This window comes from Pseudorasbora parva, chromosome 10, assembly GCF_024679245.1.
Source record: "Pseudorasbora parva isolate DD20220531a chromosome 10, ASM2467924v1, whole genome shotgun sequence".
In the NCBI taxonomy this organism is placed as follows: domain Eukaryota; kingdom Metazoa; phylum Chordata; class Actinopteri; order Cypriniformes; family Gobionidae; genus Pseudorasbora; species Pseudorasbora parva.
In genome coordinates, this window is record NC_090181.1 from 19,465,951 (window position 1) to 19,490,316 (window position 24,366).

Consider the following 24,366-nt stretch of genomic DNA (forward strand, 5'->3'; position numbering starts at 1 on the left):
AATAAAACATTTTGGTTGAACTAACCCTTTAATTGGTTCTGTTTGGACCAACATCTGGACATGTGATCACTATTTCTGCTGCATATACTACTGCAGCCTGGGGAGATCAAAAACAACATCCTCTTAAATTTAGATCCCACAGATCATTGATAGGTACTGAATGATTTACTTGTGATCTGAACTCTGTAAATATTTGCACATAAAGTGAATGTCTGTCTCACTGTAGGTTACGAAAGAGATCCCAGATTACATGTCTTCAATACCTAATGCCAAAACGATGCATTCTCCCAGCTTAGCCTAGATTTAGGTCTAGATTAAACTTAACCTCTCGCATTGGGTGATTTAATCTACTCCAACCAGATTTGCCCCAGTTTCATCAAGGAATTGAGAATGTATAATAATCCATTCTGTCTATGGGTTGGGGTCTTGCCACAGCCCATTTCCCTGTCCCAGTGTTCTCTCTCACTGTCTGCTCACACTTTCTGCTCTCCACTCATTAGCTCTAAAATGACTCTGTGCTTGCTCACCAAAAAGCATCCCACCACAGAGATCAGTGCTACAGACAGTGGGAACAATGGACCTCTGGGGGAGGGGATGGGTAGTATGTTGGTTCCTCCCTGTCTATTGTCTGAAGAGCAAGTCGCTGTGAGCATGAGGTCCTGTAAGCTGACTCCTTTCAGAGCTTGAACATGAGCTATGTGGCCTTGCCGGGTCCCTGCTCTGCTCAGGGCCCGTGCATAATGAACTACAGTGGACCACAACAACACTTATACTTATGTTTCGTTATATATTGCACTCAAAATGGTTTATTCGATAATGTGTCACAGATCTGACTGAATGTTTGTCTCAGATAATGACATGCCAACTGTTGTAATTTATGGGTTGGGTTCTAGGGTTGCCCCATACATCTGCTCTTTTCCTAACAGTCTGAGCATTCCCGTCTAGTCTGTGAATGGCTGCGTTCCTTAGTTCCATGTGCAATATTGTAAAAGCAAAAACCCCTCTTCACTGTCGCCACGTGCAATTTGTTCAGTTCACTAGCTGTCTTAAAGGATGTGGTTAAAGACTCATTCGTAGAATTTTGGAATAACCCTCACACAAGCCCTGTAAACGAGGACAGTCATGTGTTGAATTGCCGTTCTTCACACTCTTGGCGGGTTTTTACAGGTTTCGCTTTACCGTAGCTCTACAAGAAGGGAGCGTCTCTTTGGGCTAGCTTGCTAGCTCTTTGTTCCACTGTTTGCTTGCCTACAGTGGAAATGGCATGGCCTATCCCAGAGGTGTACAGTTTCCCTTTTTGCCATATACATAAACAGCCTCAGAGGCGTGAGCTCTCCTAGAACACTCCTCTTAGTCTGACACTTGATTTAATTTCTGCATGATCTGCTTCATTTCAGGATGTATATGCAACACTTCTTTTGGATGTGTCTTGTAATGCCTGATTAATTTAATGCTCAAAATGTCACTTAGATGTGAACATACACTTAATAATTTTCACTACCTTTAAAAGGCCTGTGTTTGTCCCTGAACACAGGAAACCCCCTCCAGAGACAGGCTGCTGTGGGAAACCCAAAAACAAAGCCCCCTGGACTGCTTTGATAGGCCAGAACGTTTGCTACTGCAGACTTTAGCACAGCATGTTTTCATGTGTTTTTTGGCGATATCATGTGTTCACTCACTGTGCAAAAGAACGGAGAAGAATGTAATGTAAAATCCTACTGAGTAGGGTTGTGCCGATAGACGATAGTATCGTGTATCGACGATAGGCAGAGAGATCGCCGAAAGCTGAAGCTGTTGGCGATTTCAAGGCGATATTTGGCTCGCTCCCCATGAATATAATTAATAAATAAAAATCATTATTAAATGAAAATATTATGATAATAGTTATTATTATTATCATCATCATTACATTAATTGTCCTTATTCTGCTTAGCCTTACTATTCACATCAACATCAAAGCGCGTGGTGTTGCACTCACAGCTAGGCTATGTGCCGCATATATCCTACTGCGAGTGCAACACCACACGCTTTTAAAATGTAAAAATGAGTTACTCTTCAGTGAAAAAAATGTTTTTTTAAAGACTAAAAAACTACGTAGTTTCAGAATTTAATTGCAAGGTGATCAACCTAGCCATATATTCACAAATTCACACAAGCCACGGCGAAAACGGCATCATCATCATCATCATCAGGCTAAAGCATTTTTTTTCATAAATGTACATTTATTTTATACTTATAATAATACAATAACAAATTGCTATATTATAATTATAGGTTATAGCCTATACATTTGAACAGAGCAGTCAAAAAGTAAAAGCAGCTTGATTTCAAATGACTTAACGACTGAACAACAATGAATAAAAAATATTGCACTGGCCGTTAAGCTAAGATTTCTTGTTAAAGTGCAATGAAATACTTAAATGTCAGCAGACAATGTATTTTCTAATAATGTGTTTTAGCCCTTGCCCGCTGTATGGGCTACAGAAATAAATAGTCCATTAAAATAGACAGGCTGCGACACCAGGTTGACGGTAGCCTAAAAATAATAAATAACGAAATAGGCTTTAATAAATAAAAAACACAATGAAAGAACTCAAATAAATCGGCAAAACAATTAAATCACCTAGGCTACTCGAATGAACTTATTGCTAAAACAAACACAAGGCCACAAACAATTAAGACAACAATTATTGTTATGCAATTCAGGTATCTATTCCCAAAAATGTTTTGTATAAAGACAACCAGCTGGTTTACTCTCTCAGGTTTGAGAAGGTTGCGGTGGGGAGTTATGTTGCCCGCTGCACTGAACACGCGTTCTGATGGAGCCCGTTTCACACATACTCCGTCTGCAGTGCGTGTGCGGCGCGTATTTTTTTCCGTACCCATGTTAACGGATGACGGCTTTCACACTGCACGCGAATTTCGTCCGTTAGTCCGTTCCAGGAGCGTTGCATCTGCAGCAGTGCACGGATCGTTTTCGTACCGAGTCTATTCTTTGCTGCGCTGCGTTGCTGCATTAAAGAACAGCACATTGTTCGCATTAAAATAAACATGTAGCCTACTGACGCGAAAATCTAGTAATTTAACCACAGATGCATATAATTTAAAATATAGGCCTACTCTTGTTTCAAAGTCAACACATGGATTTTTTTCTCAAGTTAAGCAAGGAAACGAGACTGCAGGATTTCCTTTAAAAGGTTTAAAAACGAAAGAAAAGACGAGAGTCGGCTGTTTTTGAATAGCCTATTGTAAGTTTCTAATTCAAAATGTTTGTGATTTAGGCTATAGGCCTAACCTATGTTTAAATGTTTTGCCACTTGTGTGAGCTAAATCTAAATATGAATAAATGAATTGAATAAAATGCTGTTTATGTAGGCTAGTAGCCTATACGTTAACCTGACTTAGAAGAGTAAACAAAGAGAATTGCAATTCTGACGAGCCATGTTCAGTAAAAACTTTTGGATTTTAAATAAAAAATAATGAATAAATGCTGTTTGTGGTATGCAACAGCCGACCAGTTGCACACGGATTGCTTCTCGGATGAACCTAACTAATACAAACACAACACATCTGGTTAACTAGAAGAGCATCATTTCGTTTGTTAAATAAGAGGCGATCTGGCGCAATTGCCGCTGTTTTCAGTGGTGGAGATTTCTCTCGTGGCTCGTGCATGTGCAGAGCACTTTAATCTAACTTTTTTATTCGTTCCGGTAAAATCACGAAACAAAATGCACAAAAACTGTCCCTGCTCTTGATGTAAATCACTGATGATATTCGGTTTTAATGAGAAAAAAATACGAAGATTTAAAGTGTGCAAATATATGCCTTTATTCACGTGAAAAATCTGGACACTAACGCTATATTGTGTTTAAATGCATCCCCTTATAATACGCCATAAAATGTGTATCATATGCACACAAAAAACTGCGTAGCCTACCATTTGTAAGCCAAAGCTCATTTTGACGTATACATTCCACGAGATTGCACACACAATTTATACGCATTTTCGTGTGACTGTCCCACCCACTTTTTAAAACAAAGTTACGCCACTGAATGCTCCGCCCCGACGCGATAAGATCGTGTATCGGCGATCTCACAGGCTGACGATATGACGATTGGAAAATTAGGCATATCGCCCCAACACTACTACTGAGGTAACCCTGTTATGATTATGCTGCCTTCAAGTCTTCCTGGGAATTTTCTACTTATGACTTTTGAAGTTGTAATTACAAAGCAATAAGTGAATCTGGTAACACTTTTTATGTGACACATTTTATGTGTCCTTGTTACAAATGTTTAATGTAGTTATTATAGTAGTAACTAAATTGTGCATAATTACATGCAACTAACCTTAAACCAAATCCTAATCGTACCCTATAGTAAGTACATGTAGTTAATTATTGTTACTCAGAGTCAGTACTTAAATTAATAATTACACTGCAAGAAGAACACCTTAAAATAAACTGTAAACAATAATCTCTCTCACTTTGTCACTTGCTAGTAGGGGTGCGGGAAAAATAGAAATGGCACAGTATCACAATCTGGATACAAGGACGGCAGGTATCTATTTCTGGAACTGAATTTCAGCTCAAATTGTGCAGAATTTTACCGTAAGCTCTAAGCTTATATCACAGGAAATAATACTAATAATTTTAGATATTTTTTTCAAACTGTAACATTACAAACGGCACTTCACTGAAAATGTGCGCAGTGAGCTGTATGTGCAGGAAGTGCATTCTCATTAAAAACTGGATGTCCGTATCATGGCTTAAGTATCACAATACTATTGTATCATGGGGCATCTGGTGATTCCCACTCCTACTTGTTAGTGCTACAAAATTTAAGGGTTAGTTCACCCAAAAATGAAAATTCTCTCATTAATTACTTGCCCTAATGTCATTCAACACCCGTAAGACCTCCGTTCATCTTCGGAACACAAATGAAGATATTTTTGTTGAAGACCCATTAAAGGCACTAAAGACGTCGTTACAAAGCCCATCTCACCACAGTGATTGTACAATAATTTTATGTAGCGACGAGAGTTGTTTTTATGCGCATATCAGAACGGTGTGTAGACTCTGCTTTGCATAGCATTAAACTTGTACCTTGAATTTCATTACCCCCATGATGCTTTGCTACATGGTGCTTTTCATGGCTTTTCTAGTACAACTGTGGAATCTGCAGCAGGACAAACTCCTAATTAACATGGAAGACCTATTGTTAGGTGTGTAATAAATGCTTTATCTGTGTTATCATACGACATCTGTCTCAGAGAATGATGGGAAATGTACTTATGTGACAAACTTGTCACCTCATGAATAGGCCAAATGAGTATTTTCTTGCAAGTCTGGCTATTCAACAGTACACAAAATTAATCATTCTGATGAGACAACCCTAAGTTTTGTACCCTATGTTTTTTGTTGCCATTACATATTATGTATCATCCTATTGTTGCTTAAGGACATAGTACTAATTTTATATTATTCTTGTATAAATCAGGTCATGGCTGCGTTTCTATTGTTTTTGAGGGAGATCTGTGTGTCTATTGTCGGTTAATGTCGCCCCTTTTTTTGCTCCAGATAACTCCAGACTGAAGGTTTCTCGATTTATTAGCTGCCATATGGAGCAACTCTAGCCTTTCTCCTGTTTTTGATGGACATCTGTTGCTTCTGAATGTGACACTTGTAGCAAACATGTCCTCTGTGGGCCACTGGTCAAAGATCAAGCTGTCTTTAAAAGGTAATGATTTGAAGCCCACCTAACCCCCCTCCTCTTGCTCAAGTCAAGAAGTCTTATTCTCCTCCACTAGTCTGGTCGAGTGTAGTTTTTGGTCCTGAGGTGCCGGGATCTTAACATCTACGCAGATTTGGTCCAGCTGCTGTGGTGGTCACTCTACCTCTGTGGAATGGGACAGAAGTGGGGGAGGTTCCACTATGCTGCTTTTATTTAATAAAGAATTGGGGTAAAGAGGGAGGTGGTATGGCTCTCTAGGTCAATTGAAGTTGCCAGGGAGTCTGGAATGCCTCTCTTTCTCTCCCTTCTGTCCCTGCTGTTGCCCTCTGTGTCAATGGGAAGTGAAATCTGGTGTGTCCACACACATGCAGAGCTTATAGGAATTAGGTTTCCCTTTCCCTAAGCCATTTGTCTTTTTGTTTTGTTCAGGGATTTGGGGTTGGATCCTTTAATTGTAAGTTCTTGATTTTAAACAGTTATCTCAACTACAAAAACCTATGCATTATGCTTTGCTGTTCTTCTGGTCTTATAGTGCTTTGTCGAGATATCACAAATGCAATCATGCAATTTCTGCTAGCAGGACACTGACTGTGTCTCATAGCAGCAGTGCTCACCTGTGTTCTTTGTGTACAGTTTGTTCACTTGTTAGTGGTTGATATATATATGCTCATCAGTTTAGACTCTGATGTCTTGGTCTTTATGTGGTTTCCGCGTCTCCCCATATTCTGCCAATAGATCTTTGAACTGGGACTCAAATTACACACCCTAAAACTGAATCAATGTGACTGACAACAGCTGACAACTGTAAAAAAAAAAAAAAAAAAAAATCCAAAGGTTCAGTTCTGAAAGTAAAGTACCACATAATTCCTTAATGTCATTCAGAGAGATACACAACATTATTGGTTACTGGCTAATATTAAATTAACTAAAATTAAATGTTGCAACAAAGTTTAAAGTTGGCATGAAATGAAAAATACATCTACTACATGATAGGAAGTAGTTATACATCTTATTGTGAATTTGCCAGCCGTTTGATTTATTTTTATTTTAATGTTTAATGAAAATGTTATAACTAATGTTAAAATGACTTCTCATTGGTGACGTACTCCAGTTTTTTCTAAACATTCAGTCCACTTAAACCCACCCCTCCACAATTGACTCCATTAATTTTTGAGTACAGCGCCCAATTCTCAAAATCCATTTAACAACCAATGAGTAAAACCAAGCCCTTTTCTTTTGCGATAATCCATTACACTCTAATACCATATGATAACCAATAGTGGTGCAGTTGTTGCTTGGTTATAAAACAACTTTGCATCAATATACTTAAACAGCAAAATTATGACTCTACATATGCAGTATATTTGGAGTTTTTGAAAACATCCCATTCTGACAATATATAAAGAACCTTTTGGGTTCTAATGTTTCCTGCAGTGTTTGGACAAGAGCTCTGTGGATTGGGCTTATTTTAACTCTACCGTGTGTGTTCATGTGCAGAGTTGCAGTCAGCATGTGGTTTTCTCCACAGGAGAGTGAATATAAAACACTGGGCCACTGAGTGCGGATAGAAATGGGGCCACAAATTTGGTAAAATTGACCTTCACTTTCATAACAAACAGGCATAAACAGACATGGACCTTTTTTCATGAGCAATCTTGAAGCTGTGCCAAAGTCTAAATCATAACCACAGGATGAACATGTGGCATGATCTGGTCCGGCGAATTAGATATGGATCATTTGTGGGTTTCTCCATTGCATATTCAGTGAAGAACCCTCAGGCAAACTGCAATATGGGTTACTGTGACCGAGGAGAGGACCACCATGGCCATTGATCAGCCCCTTTTTGGCACCCGCATATGTGTGAATCATGACAATGGGCACATTTGTTTTTACTTTTCTTCATACCAGTGTAAAATTAGAAAATGTCTCACTTTCTCCTATATGCTAAATGCATTCTCAAAACTAATAATACAAAACCATCACAAATGTGTGCAAACTTTAAAGACTATTAAGTAAGTTTAAGCCCATACAGTATTCAGATCAGTCAAAAAAGGATAAACTTACTAAAATGAATCAGTGAGTTTAATTATAATAATTGTTTGTTTTTCAGAACAACTTAATGCATTTTGTAAATTTCAAATGCAAGAACACACATTTTAAATGTTTCATTACCTACAGTTTTTAATTTCTTTAAGTTGTTTTGTGAAAAATGTGCCTCGTTTGAAGATAATATATCTTGCTGTTTGAGAAATCAGCAGCTTTTTGAAGAAGTAAACGCACACGTATATTCATGTTTTCAATATAATATTTATGTCTGTCAGTGTCAGATTTTCACTACATTATTGTTGTGGATTTACATTAATGATATTGTCGCTATCAATGGAAGTAAAAAAAGAAATTCTAAATATAAATTTGATTTAAAAACAATAATAAAACAAACAGATTTGCGACCATAGTTTAGTGAAATGAGCCTTCTGTATGAATTTGTGTATTGTCCAGTAGCAGATTCTCCGGTTTCTCGTGTGAAATATTCTTGTGTTTCCTCATTCCTGTATCTGTGATGGCTGCAGTCTCAAAATGGAACACAATGGACCTGAATACTCCTGTTACTCACATCTTTTTATCTGAGCCTGGCCTATTTTAATCGTATGCATTGTGGTTAGCATGAACGGTCATTTTGCTTTGACTTTCTACTCGTCAAATCCAAATATTTACTTGAATTTGGAATCCAAAATAACATCCTCACAGGGAGCATACTCAGTGACCCTGAACAGTTTATTACAGTGATTCTTTTTTGTACTTTTCTGTTATTGTCTCACTGGGCAGAGGAGAAGCTGATGTTCTTTGATGTCCAGTAGGAGAAATGTGATTGGCAGTAGTGTGTTGATCCCAGAGCTCCATCACTGCTGTGTTATTGATTTATTACTACTGGAGAGGGCTCCCATGGCCCCCACAGCCGCCTTTTTCTCCATCCATCCTTTCATCTCAGATGAAGAGTGCTATTTACCTTTATCTTTTTCTTTTCATAATTTTATTTATTTATTTGTCAATACAATCACAGATTCATCATATTCTTCCTCCTGGATTCATTATGAGTCAAGAAAAAATACAGTAAAACCATTATTGTGAGAAATATTACAATTTAAAGTAAATGCTTTCTGTTTTATTCTATTTTAAAATGTAATGGAAACACTTTTTAGTTTAGGGTCCAATTCTTACTATTAACTAGTTGCTTATTGGCATGTATATTACTAGGATATTGGCTGTTTATATTTTTACTTATAAAGTACATATTAATGTTGTAAATAACCTTATAACCTGTTCTGCATAACCTTATTCTAAATCCTTTAATCCTACCCAATACCTAAACTTAACAACTGCCGTACTTTTAATAAAGAATTTGAGGCACAAACTGTACTTAATAGTTAGTTAATAGCGAGAATTGGACTCAAATCTAAAGTGTCACAAATTAGTCTCTTTAGTGACATAAAAAAAGTATTTTTAGTGACATTATTCTAATATGCTGATTTGTTCAGGAAACATTTCCCGTTATTATCAATGCATTAAACTGTTGCGCTGCATAATATTTTTGGGGAAACTGTGATGCATTTTTAGGATGATTTGACACTAAGAGGTGTACGGTATATTTTGACATCGATACTGTGATATGCGCTTCTGCGATAATCACATAGCAGGATGTGCGATGTCAGGTATAGGGATCGTAGTTGATGCGCGATCCATACAGGCTAGGCCCCACGTTCGAAACGAATGTTATTCTCAGATTAATTGCAAGGTTTAAACATCATTGATTGAAAGTTTATTATTTGCGTGTGTCAGTTTGAACCATTCAAGTGCAAAAAGAGATGAAAGAGAACTCATTTCGGATCTCCCGCACTGTTTTCTGTGCACACACAGCGGCACAGAAAGGATGCGAACACTGAATTCCATTCTCTTTCTAGTCTATTTGTGCTTGAGCGGACACATACAGGCCAAATTATGGCAAAATGCCTGACTATCCTTGTAAACGCAGGCGCTTATGTCTTAAGTGAGCTTAAAGGTCCCATTCTTCGCGTGTTTTCGAAGCTTTGATTATGTTTGCAGTGTGCAATATAACATGAGTTCATGTTTTGCGTGTAAAAAAACACAGTATTTTTTTTACACAACTTGCTTATCTGAACACTGCTGTTTTCTCTGTCCTAAAAACGGCCTGATGATTTCCTTGTTCTATGAAGTCCCTCCTTCAGAAATACGTAACGAGTTCTGATTGGGCCAGCGCTTCCCGTGTTGTGATTGGACAGCAGCTTAGCACACTTTGCCTGGAAAGGTCCCGCCTCTTACCATAACGGGGAGATGCAAGCGCTGAATGCGCGCTCTTCTCCACGTGAGAGCAACAAGACCACGTCCCCGATTTTGCGTGTTCTTGTGGGCGGACGGTTAGTCAACAAACTTGTTCTAGTGACGTCATTCATGCAAGAAGTGCAGGGGTGTAGTCCAAACCGGCCGTTCGCTGTAGGCTTTGAAAGGGAACTTCTGTTAAATAAAATATCTCGCTTGGCATTGAACTTTGAGCTTTATAATTTTGCAGGTATTATTTATGCTCTAACAGCAACATTACACACTAACTAAAGTTTGAAAGATGGAATCGCGAAGAACGGGACCTTTAAACCATTGAGAAAGAAAACGGATGTGTATCAATCATACTGTTTAAATCACTTTTGTAGCTTTTACATATATTTAATGCATATATGAAGTGTTATTTTACATTTGTTTATGCAGCTTCTGTATCTAAATACTGTTAGACAAAAAACAGGCTAAAGCACTTTTGATGTATCTTTGTTCTATTGTATTTATCTATGCTATCACCTCAGTTATTCTCGAATGAATAATTCTTTCCCGATAGTGCTATTCATCTTGTGAAACGTATAGTAATAAATAGCAGAAAAACAAAATATTGCAGTTTTTTCCAATATCGTGCTGCCCTTGTGTACACACAACATAAAGGCCATTTGACTCCTGTAATGTGACATATTTTAAATGAAACTGTAGGAAGTAACTTAGGGTGGGACTTGGTTTTATCAATCAGGATGTGATTAGATGGAACCACGTTAGGTTTTGATTGTCAGCAGAAACATACCATCAGATGAAGAAAATTACATATTGTTAACTATAAGAACAGATCCGTAAGATCTGTTTAGACGATTTGTGTCAACCATTCTGAATCCCAATGTCCACTCTCAATACATAGATAATGATCATGTGTCACACTGGCTTGTGATGCTGAAGCCAGCAGGGGGTCGGACAGCCCAAAAGTCAAAGGGCTGCCCTACTTTACCGTTCAGGCATTGTTCCACTCGGCAACAGAGGAAATGAGCTCAGGATAGTTTCTATGAAACTTTCCAACTATTCTGACCAGTTGCACCATGACCTCATGAAGACATGTGCCAAATCGCCATTTTTAGTGGATGTTCCAGTGGGGTAACAAAGTACGAAGGTGTCGGTTATCTTTGTTGTCCTGATTTTACAGTGGAAAATGCCATTTGAATGTTGAGTGAAGTTTAGGAGGTCAGAAAACGACACTCCCATATTTCCTCATTGTGAAATCAAAACAATGGCTTTTCGCTTTTCCTTGCTCCTGATTTTCCTCCATTTTATAGAATTGAGGTCTTCTTTAATGGTTGTTTTGTTTTCAAAGGGGATTGGCTAGAAGATAGGTTAGTCTTTCAACCAACATCTTGCCGGCGTTGTGATATGGATACATGTCCATCAATAATTTACTTCAGGCAGGTAATTTTCAGTAATGATGCAACTGCAGGTCCAGTGTTGTCTTGTTATTATCTGATATGATGAAAGGTTATGTTTTTGGTGACATTACTTTTAGAGTTCTTCTCTGTTTTGTTGTGTGTATGTGCAGTAGTTTCTACAGTCGTAATGAATCTAATATGTTGCCGGCACCTTAAGTTCCCTAAGGCTGTCTCTGTCAGGTAAAGAACGTTAACTGATCCTTCATCATTTTTTCCGATCCTCAGCTGTTAGTTGACACCTGATACTAACTCTGGCATGAAAGCCTCCTCGTCTTGCATATGACTCAAATCTAGTAATTAGCCTGCTTCAATTTAGCAGCACTACAAATGATCAGGTTAACTGGCAATTAAAGAATGAGGTGTTTATAAAGAGAATGCTTAACGTGACACTACTTCACACTCTCCTTCATGGCGCAGCTGTCGAATAAAACAGCGTAAAGAGCTTTTTTTCCCCTCTCAAGTTGAAACATGCACCTTTAAGTAATTATACACACCAGACTGGCTGTCAGTCAAAAACACTTAAGTTTCTTCCCTGATTGCCTTGCTTATTCCATTTTGCATAGTTATCTCTGAAGTGGTCTTACTTCAGTGGTCCAGAAAATACAGGAACGACAAGATTTCTCAAGTGGTTTGTAAGGTTTGTCTTGTGCATAGTGTAAAGAAACCTTCATTTTGATGATATGTAAGTGTCTGACTCTGATGTGTATAAATACAATGTAGTGATGCAAATTAAACTTGGACTAAAATACATTTCTGAAATGAAAGGAGTAGTTCATCACTCTCTAGTTGCTCCAAACCAATATGACTTTGTCTCTTTTCTGGACAATATAAGGAGACGTTTAGCAGAATGTTGACGCTGCCCTTTTTGATACAATGCAAGCATATGGTGACCATTAGAGGTCTGCACGAGCTTCAAATCCTGTACCTGAGATCATTTGACCCAACCAGTACGGTTAAATTTGAAGCCAAACATAAAATCGCTGAAAAGTTTTTGTAATATGCTGTATTTTAGGATTGCGTGCAGCAGTCCCTATAGTAACATGTAAACAAACACAGTTTCATCAAGGAACAGCGGCCTCTACTGCAGAATAGCTTACCTGTCTTTTTGCTTTTGTGAGCTAAAACATCTTTGCAAGTCCTGCACGTAACCTCTGAGCTTTTTGTTGGTTGTACTGCCAAGTTCATAATTCACTGCTTCATTTTCCACCATAATAAGTTCTCCCTCATTGTATATTGTGTGTCGTGCAGCCAAAGAGTGTGTGAGGGAGAGTACAAGTTGTGTTAAAATGAAACAAACCTGACCTGAACCCGAAGCTATTCATAAAAATTCAGGTCAGGTAGCTAAGCTCTAGAGACCATGACTCTAAAACTTTTCAAAAAAACAAAACAAATGCCAAATTATAATAATCATTTCAAATCAGCTAGAATGCAGGCAACAGGAAATTTGTGTATATATTTTTTATTAATTGTTTTATGTATTGTCAAACACTATTGACAATTTAAAAAGCACAACGTTAGATGTTGGCAGTTTTTTCTAAGATTTCGCTAATATAACGACATCTCAAGGATGATATAAGATTGTTTTTGGTCAACATTGGAATTATTTTTACTTATTGGTATAAATTAAAATGTGTTTGATATATTTATCGACCAGTTACATTTTTAATTGTAACTGTCCTTTTTAGTGTTATCATTTTTCTAATTACCTTTGCCATCAGCTAAATCTCAAAATTTATATATTAATATTTATATAATGTTTGTTAATTAAAAAACATTAGTTTATTAACATTGTCTATGACAGTAGCATTTACAATTATTGATTTAATTTATTTTTATTTATATAGATAAAGTACAAATTTGTAATATTTGTCAATTATAAACATAAAAAAAAAAAAAAAAGAAATCATTTGTATCAAATACCAGATTTAGTTTGGAATTTTATTGGCCAAATTTTCAGTGCATCCATACATTAATAAACATTAGTAAACTTAAAATGCTGTGTACCAGTTAAGATGTTAAGATCTATTGGTTCTCATGTTTCATAAAAATGTCAAAGATTTTGTCTGACAATTATCTGGTTTATCATAAAAAAAAAAAAAATAAAAAAAAAAGTGGTATTAACTCATTCAGCTGCATACACTTATTGGCAAAGTAGATGATAACAAGAGTTTTTGGTTTGTTACTTTTTAAATATTCTCAGTGTTTGTAAAGACAGCAGTAAAGAAAGGAATGCTCGTAGGCCTCTGTTTTGACAAAGGCAGTTTGGTCTGGCCCCAGCCTCAGATGGGGCGGCTCTATTATGCTGGATGAGGGTCGTGTCTCTGTTGGTCTCTATGCACAGAGAGCTCCCCTGGGAGTCACTCTTCTGAGATGAAGATGGAGTTGTCAGCAGGGGGTTTGGGCTTGATGATGTCAAATGGGATAGCACATTTTCTCATTAGCTGTGTAGCCATGCACTCGGGTGAGAGTGTGTGTCCATCTATCTTCAGCATGACTAAAAAGTAGGGATGTACAGAACCACATATTTTGAAAACTGACTAGTCAGTTGGTTGCCTGCTGTACGTCTAATCGGTCGTAATGATGTCTTGTATAATCAGGCTTTTTTACCCAAGATGTGTTCTTCCAAAAAAAATAACAAAATAATATTATACAAGATCTGTTATTAAATGTTGGTTCAGTATTTAAAAAAGAAGACTATCCGGGAATATAATTTCTCATCAGTTGCACAGAACAATCTAGTATGTAATTCTGTCACTTTCAGTGCTCTTATCTAAGTGTGTTTTGGAATGAAGGGTTTGGTCAATTGGACCTGTTTGGTCTTGTTCTTTGTGTACTTTGTTGAGCTTTGTTACCCTGGAGGCCATTGTGCCTGAAGTCCATTAGTACATGGGCATGCGTGCACTCCTGCATGTTTATGCCATATTTTTTTCCCCTTTGCCTTTTAAAAAAGAAAGAAAAAATATTTGCCTAGCTCATATTTTGCAAATCTGCTGGAATTTGATGCTCTCCACCCAAGACATGTCTTGTCTGGGGCTGTTAATGCTTCCCATTTCCATTTTTATTTCCTGGCTGTCTGTTTGTAAGTAGGAGTTTCCTGTTCCCACGTTACCACTGACCTTGTTTTAGGTACTCGCCCAAAAATATTCTCTCTGTGGTCTGTTTGCCACCTTGATTCATGCCTACATTGCCCCTTTACTGTTGTCCTTTTACATAGATTAAATGTTTAAGGTGCAATTACAATGCACTAAAAGTTTTCATCTCTACCCGTTTACAATAAGCGTTTTCTTTTTTTCTCTCAGGAGCATCTTCAGCAGCTCATTGTCATGAACCTGCCCAATGTGCTGGCCATCGCCAAGGACCCATTATCAGGTATTGCTCATTCATATAATTGTAAATAAGTCACTAGATCATGGTACAAAATGGGTGGCTTCCTGGTATAAGTACTTTTTTGAAATAAATAAAAATAATGTTTTAAAATGTAATTGTTCTCAAGCTAATTAATATATATATATATATATATATATATATATATATATATATATATATATATATATATATATATATATATATATATATATATATATATATATATATATAATAATTTTTTTTATTTAAAAAAAAAATATTTTTAAATATTTATATCTTCAGATAGCTAACATGATTTATGGTGCCAATTTTAAGATTTTACTATTTAATTTGAAATGATAAGATCATGGTTGTAAAACAGTAAGGTGTGTTTACACTTTATTTTAAGGTGATGTAGTTACATTGTACTTAATATAGTTATAGTTATAGTTAGTTATAATATAGTTATAGAGTTATAGTTAGGGTTTGGTTTAGCTATATGTACTATATATGAAGTTAAATTTAAATGGTTACCTAAGGGGAATTTATTAGAAAGAGAATCTAATACTGACCTTTCAAATATCTACTTTTTGTTAACTATACAAAATCATAATGGGTTGACATTCCATTTTGAGAAAATTCTTTTTATTTATTTATAGAGAATTCCTATATTAACACAAAAATTAGCTTGTCTTTTTTTACACATATGACAGGCCAAAATAGCAGGTCATGTCCTGTCATTTATTTTCTTACTTTTATCTGTATCAGTTGCTGTATCTTCACAATAGTCTCTTTAAACCACATACTACCACTTTCCACCATGCCCCAAAGGAAAACATATGCCCTTCTGAACAAACCTCCTCACTTATCACCTCACACTCACACACCCACCTTCATTTCACCTTCTGATATGGGGTGTGCGGACAAGTTTCGGGCTCTCTGGGGAAGGAAACACGTGTTGTAGACCTTGTAATGGCAGAAGGAAAGGAGAGAGGAAGGCCAGAGGAAACTTCTTGGGACCAAGCCCAGCCCTAAGCACTAACTGGGGATCTTGCTGTTGACAGTAGAGCAGCTAGAGACATGAAACCAGAACAACTAGGAAAAAATATGGTCTGGGACTATAGTCAATTATAAAGCTTTAATCAGTCGATATACTTGACAGTAGAATGCGGCAATGTTGGCAATCAGAATCAAGAGAGCTGTGTAATGAAATATGTAAAAAATAGTATAAAGATAAAATTAAGTGTTAGTAAATGATTAAAAAAAATTGCTGAAATTAAAGCATTTTGCATCGGGGGGTTGAGCAGAACTCTGTTTGGCCTAAAACACTGTGTTCATGGTCATCCAGTTGGAAACTGAAAATGGAAAGACAAGTTTTATTAAACGCCCATTTAGCCTGTGGTGAAGTACCCCTTAATCACAATATTTAAAAAAAAATATGACAAGATTATTAGCTGGTAAATTGTTTGTTAGCTAATAGTTGTTCAAATATCACTACATGAAACCTTTGGTGTATTAAACTTTTCAAAATATGTGCTGTCAAATATTAGTTTTTGTTTACATAATAAATGAGTGTGTGTGTGTGTGTGTGTGTGTGTGTATGTGTGTGCGTGTGTATATATATATATATATATATATATATATATATATATATATATATATATAATAGTATTATAGGTCCCACTAATATCGAGGTGGGATGCGGCTAAAGTTAGGGACAGGTGTGGTGGTATATGTAAGTTTAAGGGTAGAGTTAGGTGTAAGGGAGGGGTCAACAGTGTAATTATAAATGTAACTACAGACATGAATTACAGATGTAATTACATGCAAGTGCTTTTTAAAGTGCTTTTTAAAATTTAAGTCTTTAAAAATATATATCTACACATTAAGTGCATTGTATTAAATTATTAATTTAAATGTTAGTACATAGTAGTTAATGCCACTTAATATAAAGTGGTCCGTATTATGTATATTATACACAGATCAGGTCATAACATTATGACCACTGACAGGTGAAGTGAATAATACTGATTATTTCTTCATCACGGTCCTGTGGGATATATTAGGTACCAAGTTTTTGTCCTCAGAGTTGATGTGTTAGAAGCTGGAAAACTGGGCAAGCGTGGCCTCGAAGGCTGGCCCATGGGATCCGATCAAACAGGAGAGCCACTGTAGATAAAATTTCTATAGCTGGTTCTGATAGAAAGGTGTCAGAATACATCGGAACATTAGAAGAAGCTGGTCGGGTCTGCTGAATCACATTTTCTTTTACATCACGTAGATGGCCATGTGCGTGGTTGTGTGTGTCGCTTACCTAGGGAACACATGGCAGTGTGATGCTTTGGGCAATGTTCTGCTGGGAACACTTGGGTCCTGCCATCCTTGTGGATGTAACAGACATGTATTCCCTTTCATGGAAAAGGTATTCCGTGGTGGCTGTGGCCTCTTTCAGCAGGATAATGCAGCAGAATCCTGCCATAAAGCAAAAATGGTTCAGGGATGGTTTGAGGAGTACAACAACAAGTTTTTGGTGTAGACTTTTGCTAGAGGCGATTAATCGTGATTCAAAATTTGTTATAAAAAACTTGTATTACAACTTTACTGTAAATACTGTAAGGTTCGCTTTTAAATTGGTATCATATTATGTGACCCTGACACCTGATCACTTCTGCAGGTCTGTTGTTATACTCCAAAATACATGTGGTACATTAGACTGTTGACAACAGACACATATAACAGGCCTTTTGTTATAATGAGGTGTGTATCTGATCTGCAGGCGACCTTTATAGACTAGATTTCCTTCTCTGCTCATGCTTGCTTCCTACAGGATTCTGTATAATGGTTTTGCATATACAAAATTAACCTTTATCATGGTCATGGCATTATTTTCAGCTTTTCGTAGATTATCAAAACAGATTAAAAAAAAGTGTCTACTGTATGCTGCATTTGAGCTTATTCGTGTAATTTTCTGTTCAATGGGCTACTGACCACATTCTAGTCATGAAAAGCGGTAACTAGGAAGTAATGTTTTTTCCAGAAAAATGACTATTATGAATATATTTCACAGAAGACCTTATGTTTAGGGGTTTTTATGTGCTGGTTGATGTGTTTCTTATCTTGTGTTACCTGTGCAACGTTTAGCTCTCTGATGTTTGTGTTTTTAGTAAGCTTCACTTGTAGTGGACAATAGTCATTTCCCCATGGTTGGTAAAGAGCTCCTCCTCTGCTGTTTGTGTAAAGGGGGGTACGGTGTAGGGTGGGGTGGCGTTGAGCAACAAATGGTCGCCGTGGCAACAGCACCCCCACACCCACTCCATTTTCTCCAGAGTATTTATTAGCCTAAGACTGCCAGACACAAACAAACTCACCAACATGCACAGACGCAAGCTTCAAAAATGGCTTCGTCTCAAAGGGTTTGTGTGATTGTAAAAGAGTTGGTGTGTTAAATTCTTTCATTTCGGTTTTTATTTATAGTAGGCTACCTTTTATTCTCAATTCTTGTTTGATCCCATTAGGTAAAAGCATGGAGGAGATGAAGAGACTGCTGTTGCTGATACTGGGCTGTGCTGTTCAGGTAAACTGCTTGAACTAGGATAAATCTCCAACCCACATTTTTAGACCAGTGCAGGAAATCATATCCATATCACCACGCCTGGGCATGCCTGTGCTTTTCCAGAGTAAAACTAAAACAAACTTATGCTGCAAGATCAAGCATCTATTCAGATATGTCCCAGAGAAGATGGCAAAGATAATTGGGTCAGATTTGCTGAAGTTTTTGTCTCCTTTTCCTGAGGATTGTTCCTCACGTGTCTGTTTTGTGCAAGCCTATTTGTCCCCACACTTTTAGCCCCCTCTCCAGCTGGTTTTTCCTGTTCTATGAATGGATAATAAACAGGTCACATTGATTTAGAGCCTTAAACTTGACAGCATAACATTTGCCTGCTGATTTGCTTTCTGACTGAGCACAACTCAGTCTTTATCCCATTTGAACATATCCCCTGCATTCTTTTATTCAGACTGGTTCGATTTCTGATATGATTCCTGCTTTTTCCCTGTGCCAGTAGTTTATTTGACTAATCACTATCAAGTCATAATACTCATGAATTCTTTGGCAGCGCTAATTTCATTAATACAAAGGATAGTTATTTCTTTTTCTCATCTCTCCCCTTTCTCTTGCCTTTCCTTTTTGTTGTTAATTTGTTTCCTTTTCCTATTATCCTCTCCTCTTCCCTTTAACTTTCCCATTCCCTTCCTCCTGTTCTCATCCTTTCGTCTTTCCTTTCTCTTCTCTATTCCTTTACTATTCCTTGTAATCACGTTTTTTTCTTTTCTGTTTCTTCTCCATCTTCTTTCTATTTCTCTTCCTTCCTTGCACCTTTATCCAATTCTTAACATTTCCTATTCTGGATCCTTTCCTCTTTCCTTTTTCTTTCCCCTTGTTAATTCTCTTTCCCTTTTCCTTCCTCTTCTTTTTCTGGTTCCTTCCCTTTCCTTCTTACTCTTCCTTTTCCCTGTCCCATCCTCTCCTCATCCCTTTCCATCAACTCCCTCTTTTATAATTATCTTCCTCTCTTCCAACAGTGTGATCGTAAAGAAGAAATTATTGAGAAGATCAAGCTGCTTGACATTGAGACACAGGCTACCATCGTGACTCATATTCAAGAAGTGAGATTCCCTGATGTCAGATTATATTTTTTTATATATCATACATGGAGCATGTATTTGAGGCCTAAAATTCCTTTTTGATTACAGGTAACTCACAATCAGGAGAATGTTCTTGACCTGCAGTGGATGGAGGTTGAGGAGATGCCTGCTGAGCAATTGGATCCTTTGTCTCGGACTATGGCCTTTCACCTACGTAAACTCATAGATGAGCGAGATGAGTCTGCTGAGGTATGCTGATCTTAGCAGCACCAACTACAGTCAACTAATTTTTTTTTTTAGGAAGTTGCATTCAACTTCTGAAAAGATTGACCATCACTGACTAGATGCTAATAGGTCTGTTTTGTATTCTTAGCTGATCATAGAGCTGACACAGGAGAGGGACTATCTTCATTCCCAGCAGCCTTCTGGTCTCTTGGGCTTTTCTAGCCCTGAGCACACATCCCTATCCCCCATCACCCTACTGTCTAAAGAAGATCGTCAGCATTTTGCTGTGGAGCTGGCTGACACAAAGGCCAAACTGCGGCGCTCTCGCCAAGAGTTGTAAGTGTGTTTTGTACAGTTACGACTTTTTGTTCTTAACTTGTTTTAGTACCTTCTCTGACAGCCTTAGCACTGTCAAAATAAAAGTCCTGCTTCTGATACTGAAAGCAGAAAACCAAATCAGCCGATGCCTATTAAAAAATGCAAAATATAATCAAAATGTTGGCCTTGGATATATATTGGTCATCCACTAGTTTAACCTATCAGTATTGTAAACACGTTTGTGTATGTGCTCTCTACAGAGAGGAGAAGACAGAGCATTTGATTGATACCAAGAACGAGATTGAGCGCCTGGATGCAGAGATTCAGAAACTCAAACAGGAGGTATCACATCAAGGGCCAGATTTACTAATCAGGGCAAATTAGCGTGAGAGCACAATTCCAAAAAAGGGAGTGGAAAGTTCTGCGTGATCCACTGACGACGCACAAATTACAGAACACAGATGCAGATCATTCCCATAAAAATGATTTCCATGCAAGCTATTAGTAAATCTGGCCTCAGTACTTTTAACATGGCTGAATCAAACTGGAAAATACTTTACTGAAGCTTCATCGATCAGTTACTATCATCTGCTGTGTTCGTGTATGAGCAGAACACGCAGTTGCTGACGGAGGCACGTTCAGTGCGGGTGTACCGTGATGAGGTGGATTCTCTAAGGGAGCGTGCTGGAAAAGTGGATCGTCTGGAAACTGAACTGACTCGCTGTAAAGAGAAGCTAAACGATGTCCATTTCTACAAGACTCGTATAGAGGTAACCAGCCTATACTACATTTTCATTTTAAAACCTTGTTGTCATCATTGTATAAAAAAAACAAACAGATTTTGACATCTTTGTCATTACCTGGAGAAAGCATAAATCATAAACTTGCCACACACTGCTTTAATCAGAAGTGGAAAGATGGATTTCTTTGTGAGGTGACTGATGCACAGCTGCCAGCTGAGAGCCCCTGCTGCTTTTATTTCTCAGATATAATGCCTCAGGTGTCCGCTGAGGCCCTGAGCTGTCACTGACAGCCCTCTGACTCCTCTCTCAGACTGCTGTCGTCATGCCCGCTATTACTTTTGATCTTTTCTTTTTGTCCATCTCTTTATTTTTCTCCCTTTTCTCTTTTGTGCATAGGAACTAAGAGAGGACAATATGACTCTGCTGGAGACCAAGTCAATGCTAGAGGAGCAGCTTACTGGGGCTAGGGGGCGCTGTGACAAACTACATGAGCTGGAGAAAGAGAACCTACAGCTGCGCTCAAAATTGCACGATATGGAAATTGTAAGTGTTATTGGAAAATAATTTTTTGGGGTCATTACACACCTTACAATCCGTATCTTACAAAACTATTCTTATTTCATCCTTTTGTTTTGTAACCAAGGGTCAATAAAACATACTGTAGACTTAGCTGATTCATTAGGCCTTTCCATATGAAAGCTTTGATACTTGATACTTGTCTGGATTTGACCACAAGAATGCCATTGTTCCTTCAGCTCTGGGTGGAAATATGCATTATGTAATGTATTTAGATTACTATTTACTATTTTAGTTTAAGACATGTTCACACAGAGAGCAACTAATCAAAGCAACATGATTTGCTGAAAAAATAATAATTTTTTTTTGTTTTGTTATTGTGACAATGCCACAACTTGGCAATGCCATAGGAACCTCCGAATACCCTAGCAACATTATCACCAAAGCAACTGGCAAGTAATGCCATAGCATGCACTCAGACACTCTAGTCACAACCTAGCATAACTTGGCAACCACATAAAAAACACCTAGCAATACACTAGAAACACCATAGCAACTGTCTACCAAACTTATGCTAGCATTGCATGAACATTTATAAAGTAAATTTATAAAGTTTAAAAGTGTTAAATTTGTGAATCTTTTTTCCCCTAGCCCTAAGTATGTAATTTTTCCTCTTTTGTATCTTTTAGGACAGGGACAGTGATAAGAAACGCCTGGAGGAATTGCTGGAGGAGAACATGTTGCTGGAGATCTCTCAGAAACAAAGCATGAATGAGTCCGCTCACCTTGGCTGGGAACTAGAGCAACTGGCCAAGAACAACGAGGTCAATGATGGTGAGTCCACTACAGTGCTCCTACAGAGAAGTTCCGTTTGAAACCCTCTGAGACAATGTCTCTCACTCACTAAGCATGTGTACGCACAAGTTTGTACGTGAAATGTGTGTGTACGAATGATTTTAAGAACAAATCAGAATTCAACAAATATTTCATAATATTTTTTTTTTCAAAGTTACCAAAAAATATAGGCACAACTGAAACCACACGTACACAAAAATAACTAACTCTGTATGACTTTATAATTGTGTTAAGAAGTTATTTTTCATCCTAACCTAACTATAATTACATTGAAGTATATTGTATTTTATATCCATATATAAAATTATTAAATGATACAATTAAATTGAATCGTAAATGCATATAGCCTACAAGAAAAGCTCGTATAAGATATATGCGTATTTACAAATGGCTGTAATCTGGGTCTTTATAAAAGGTGCTTATTGTGAGAACTGGTGAGAATGGTACACTTGGCATTGCTTGAGGATCCGGGTGAGAGCGTGTCTTTGACGAAAGGCTGTAAAGAAAGCGGGTGCAGAAAGCTCTTACATGGAGATAGTCTGTGCATCTTTTATGCAAATGACTAACCTTGTGCACGTGGCCTCTCATTTAGAATACTACACCTTCACTAACATTAGAACGAGGTTAAGAAAAATGTATGTTCTTATGAAAGCTTTGTGAATCAGGCGGAGAGTTTCCTGAAGTTTTCCTGTGTGTACAAATACGAAAGAATCCACACAATTATTAGTGAATGAGACCCTGCTTCACAACCTCTGGTTTCTTCTGCCGAAGACACTTTTTTTTAATCAAACACATTTTTTATTGATATCTATTGTGTCTATCGTGATACTTATAGTTTTATCGCTCAGCCTTAGATTGGACCGTGCTAATTAAAGGGGTACTTCAGCGCTGGGAAGATTAATCTGTATTTAAACTGGGTCATCAATGTAGTAGAAATGTGAAAATCTTTTTGAATTTGGTGCCTTTTAGACTGAGATAAGACAGAAAATGTATTTTTGTCTCATGGGGATGAAAGACTACAATTCCCAGAATGCGTCGCTGCCCTGTGAGGCCATTCCCAAAGCCACCGCTACTGGAATACTGTGACTGAGTTGGAGAAGACACTACAACTAAAAACTGAACGTGTCTGTTCAATATAATGAGTGAGTCACTGCGCGAGTATCACAGCACTGAGCTCTGACTGCAGGAGTGAGATAAATGAGCTGATGAGCTCTCGTGATGAGAGCTGAGGTAATCTTGACTACACTCGCGGCATACATTCACAACGTGAGTTCAGTCTGGCGTGTTTCAGTTCATGCCTTTGCAAGCTTAACTTTCATAGAAATTAATTTGAGAAGTTAAAAGACTTACATTGCTAACCATAGCTCTGTTTAAATGAGTGCCTGCAGCTGCTAGCTGAGCTCTGAGTGTAATCTCCCATCCCCCATGCGCGGATTCAAAACATGCGGAAATGGCTCCCTCTGCTGGCTGTAGTCTTTAGCCTTTGGCCAAACATTCCTCCTATGATGGAAATGTCATCAATTTGGGGGGGAGCACATTCATTTGAATATACTTCAGGGTTTCTACTGATACAAAGCCATATGCTAATCGCTGAAGTAACCCTTTAAAGGTGTAAACGGGGTCTTCAAATATTTTAAGCTTGTCCATTTTCGACCACTTCCAGAGGTAGCTAAAAATGCATTCGACCAGATTGCCTTCATATTGTAAACGGTCATGTGTTGAAATGGTTTCGAACAGCCACCAAAGATCACCTACTCTCTGCCTACTGACCTATTATGTAAACATTATGGGAAGTGCAAAAAAGCCCATACATTTATTTGCCCATGTACCCTCCCCTCAAAGAAATCAGGACAGAAGTGGTTTAAAGTGGACAAAAGTACCAGGTGTACAATGTAATTTGTCTCCTTTGTCTATCGACCACAGTAGACACTACTTTTGAACTTGAATATTAGATTCTGTGTTTGTAATACTAACCCAGGCCAGCATGGATCCCTTTAGAAAATACAGCATAAAGAGTCCGATTTTGGTCATGTGCTGATGGCCTATTTTCTGTTTGTCATTTGTTTGTTTTAAGAACCCATCCCAATGCAAATATTCTGCCTCCAGAGAATCTTGCCGTTTTGTTCATGCAAAGTGAACAAACGCTCATTTGCTACTAATAGAGCTTTTGAACCCAAAGTTTCTGA

General features: G+C 37.6%; 1 protein-coding gene across 1 annotated transcript in view; it reads left to right on the plus strand.

The window, feature by feature from the left end:
* ccdc88c (coiled-coil domain containing 88C) overlaps window positions 1-24,366 on the plus strand; it is a 75,803-nt gene that overhangs the window by 13,761 nt on the left and 37,676 nt on the right. The window contains exons 4-12 of the mRNA XM_067455416.1: window positions 14,834-14,903; window positions 18,395-18,453; window positions 19,461-19,544; window positions 19,632-19,772; window positions 19,897-20,084; window positions 20,327-20,408; window positions 20,678-20,836; window positions 21,206-21,352; window positions 22,015-22,159. Of these exons, the coding sequence (XP_067311517.1) occupies window positions 14,834-14,903; window positions 18,395-18,453; window positions 19,461-19,544; window positions 19,632-19,772; window positions 19,897-20,084; window positions 20,327-20,408; window positions 20,678-20,836; window positions 21,206-21,352; window positions 22,015-22,159 (1,075 nt within the window). The remainder of the gene's footprint in view (window positions 1-14,833; window positions 14,904-18,394; window positions 18,454-19,460; window positions 19,545-19,631; window positions 19,773-19,896; window positions 20,085-20,326; window positions 20,409-20,677; window positions 20,837-21,205; window positions 21,353-22,014; window positions 22,160-24,366) is intronic.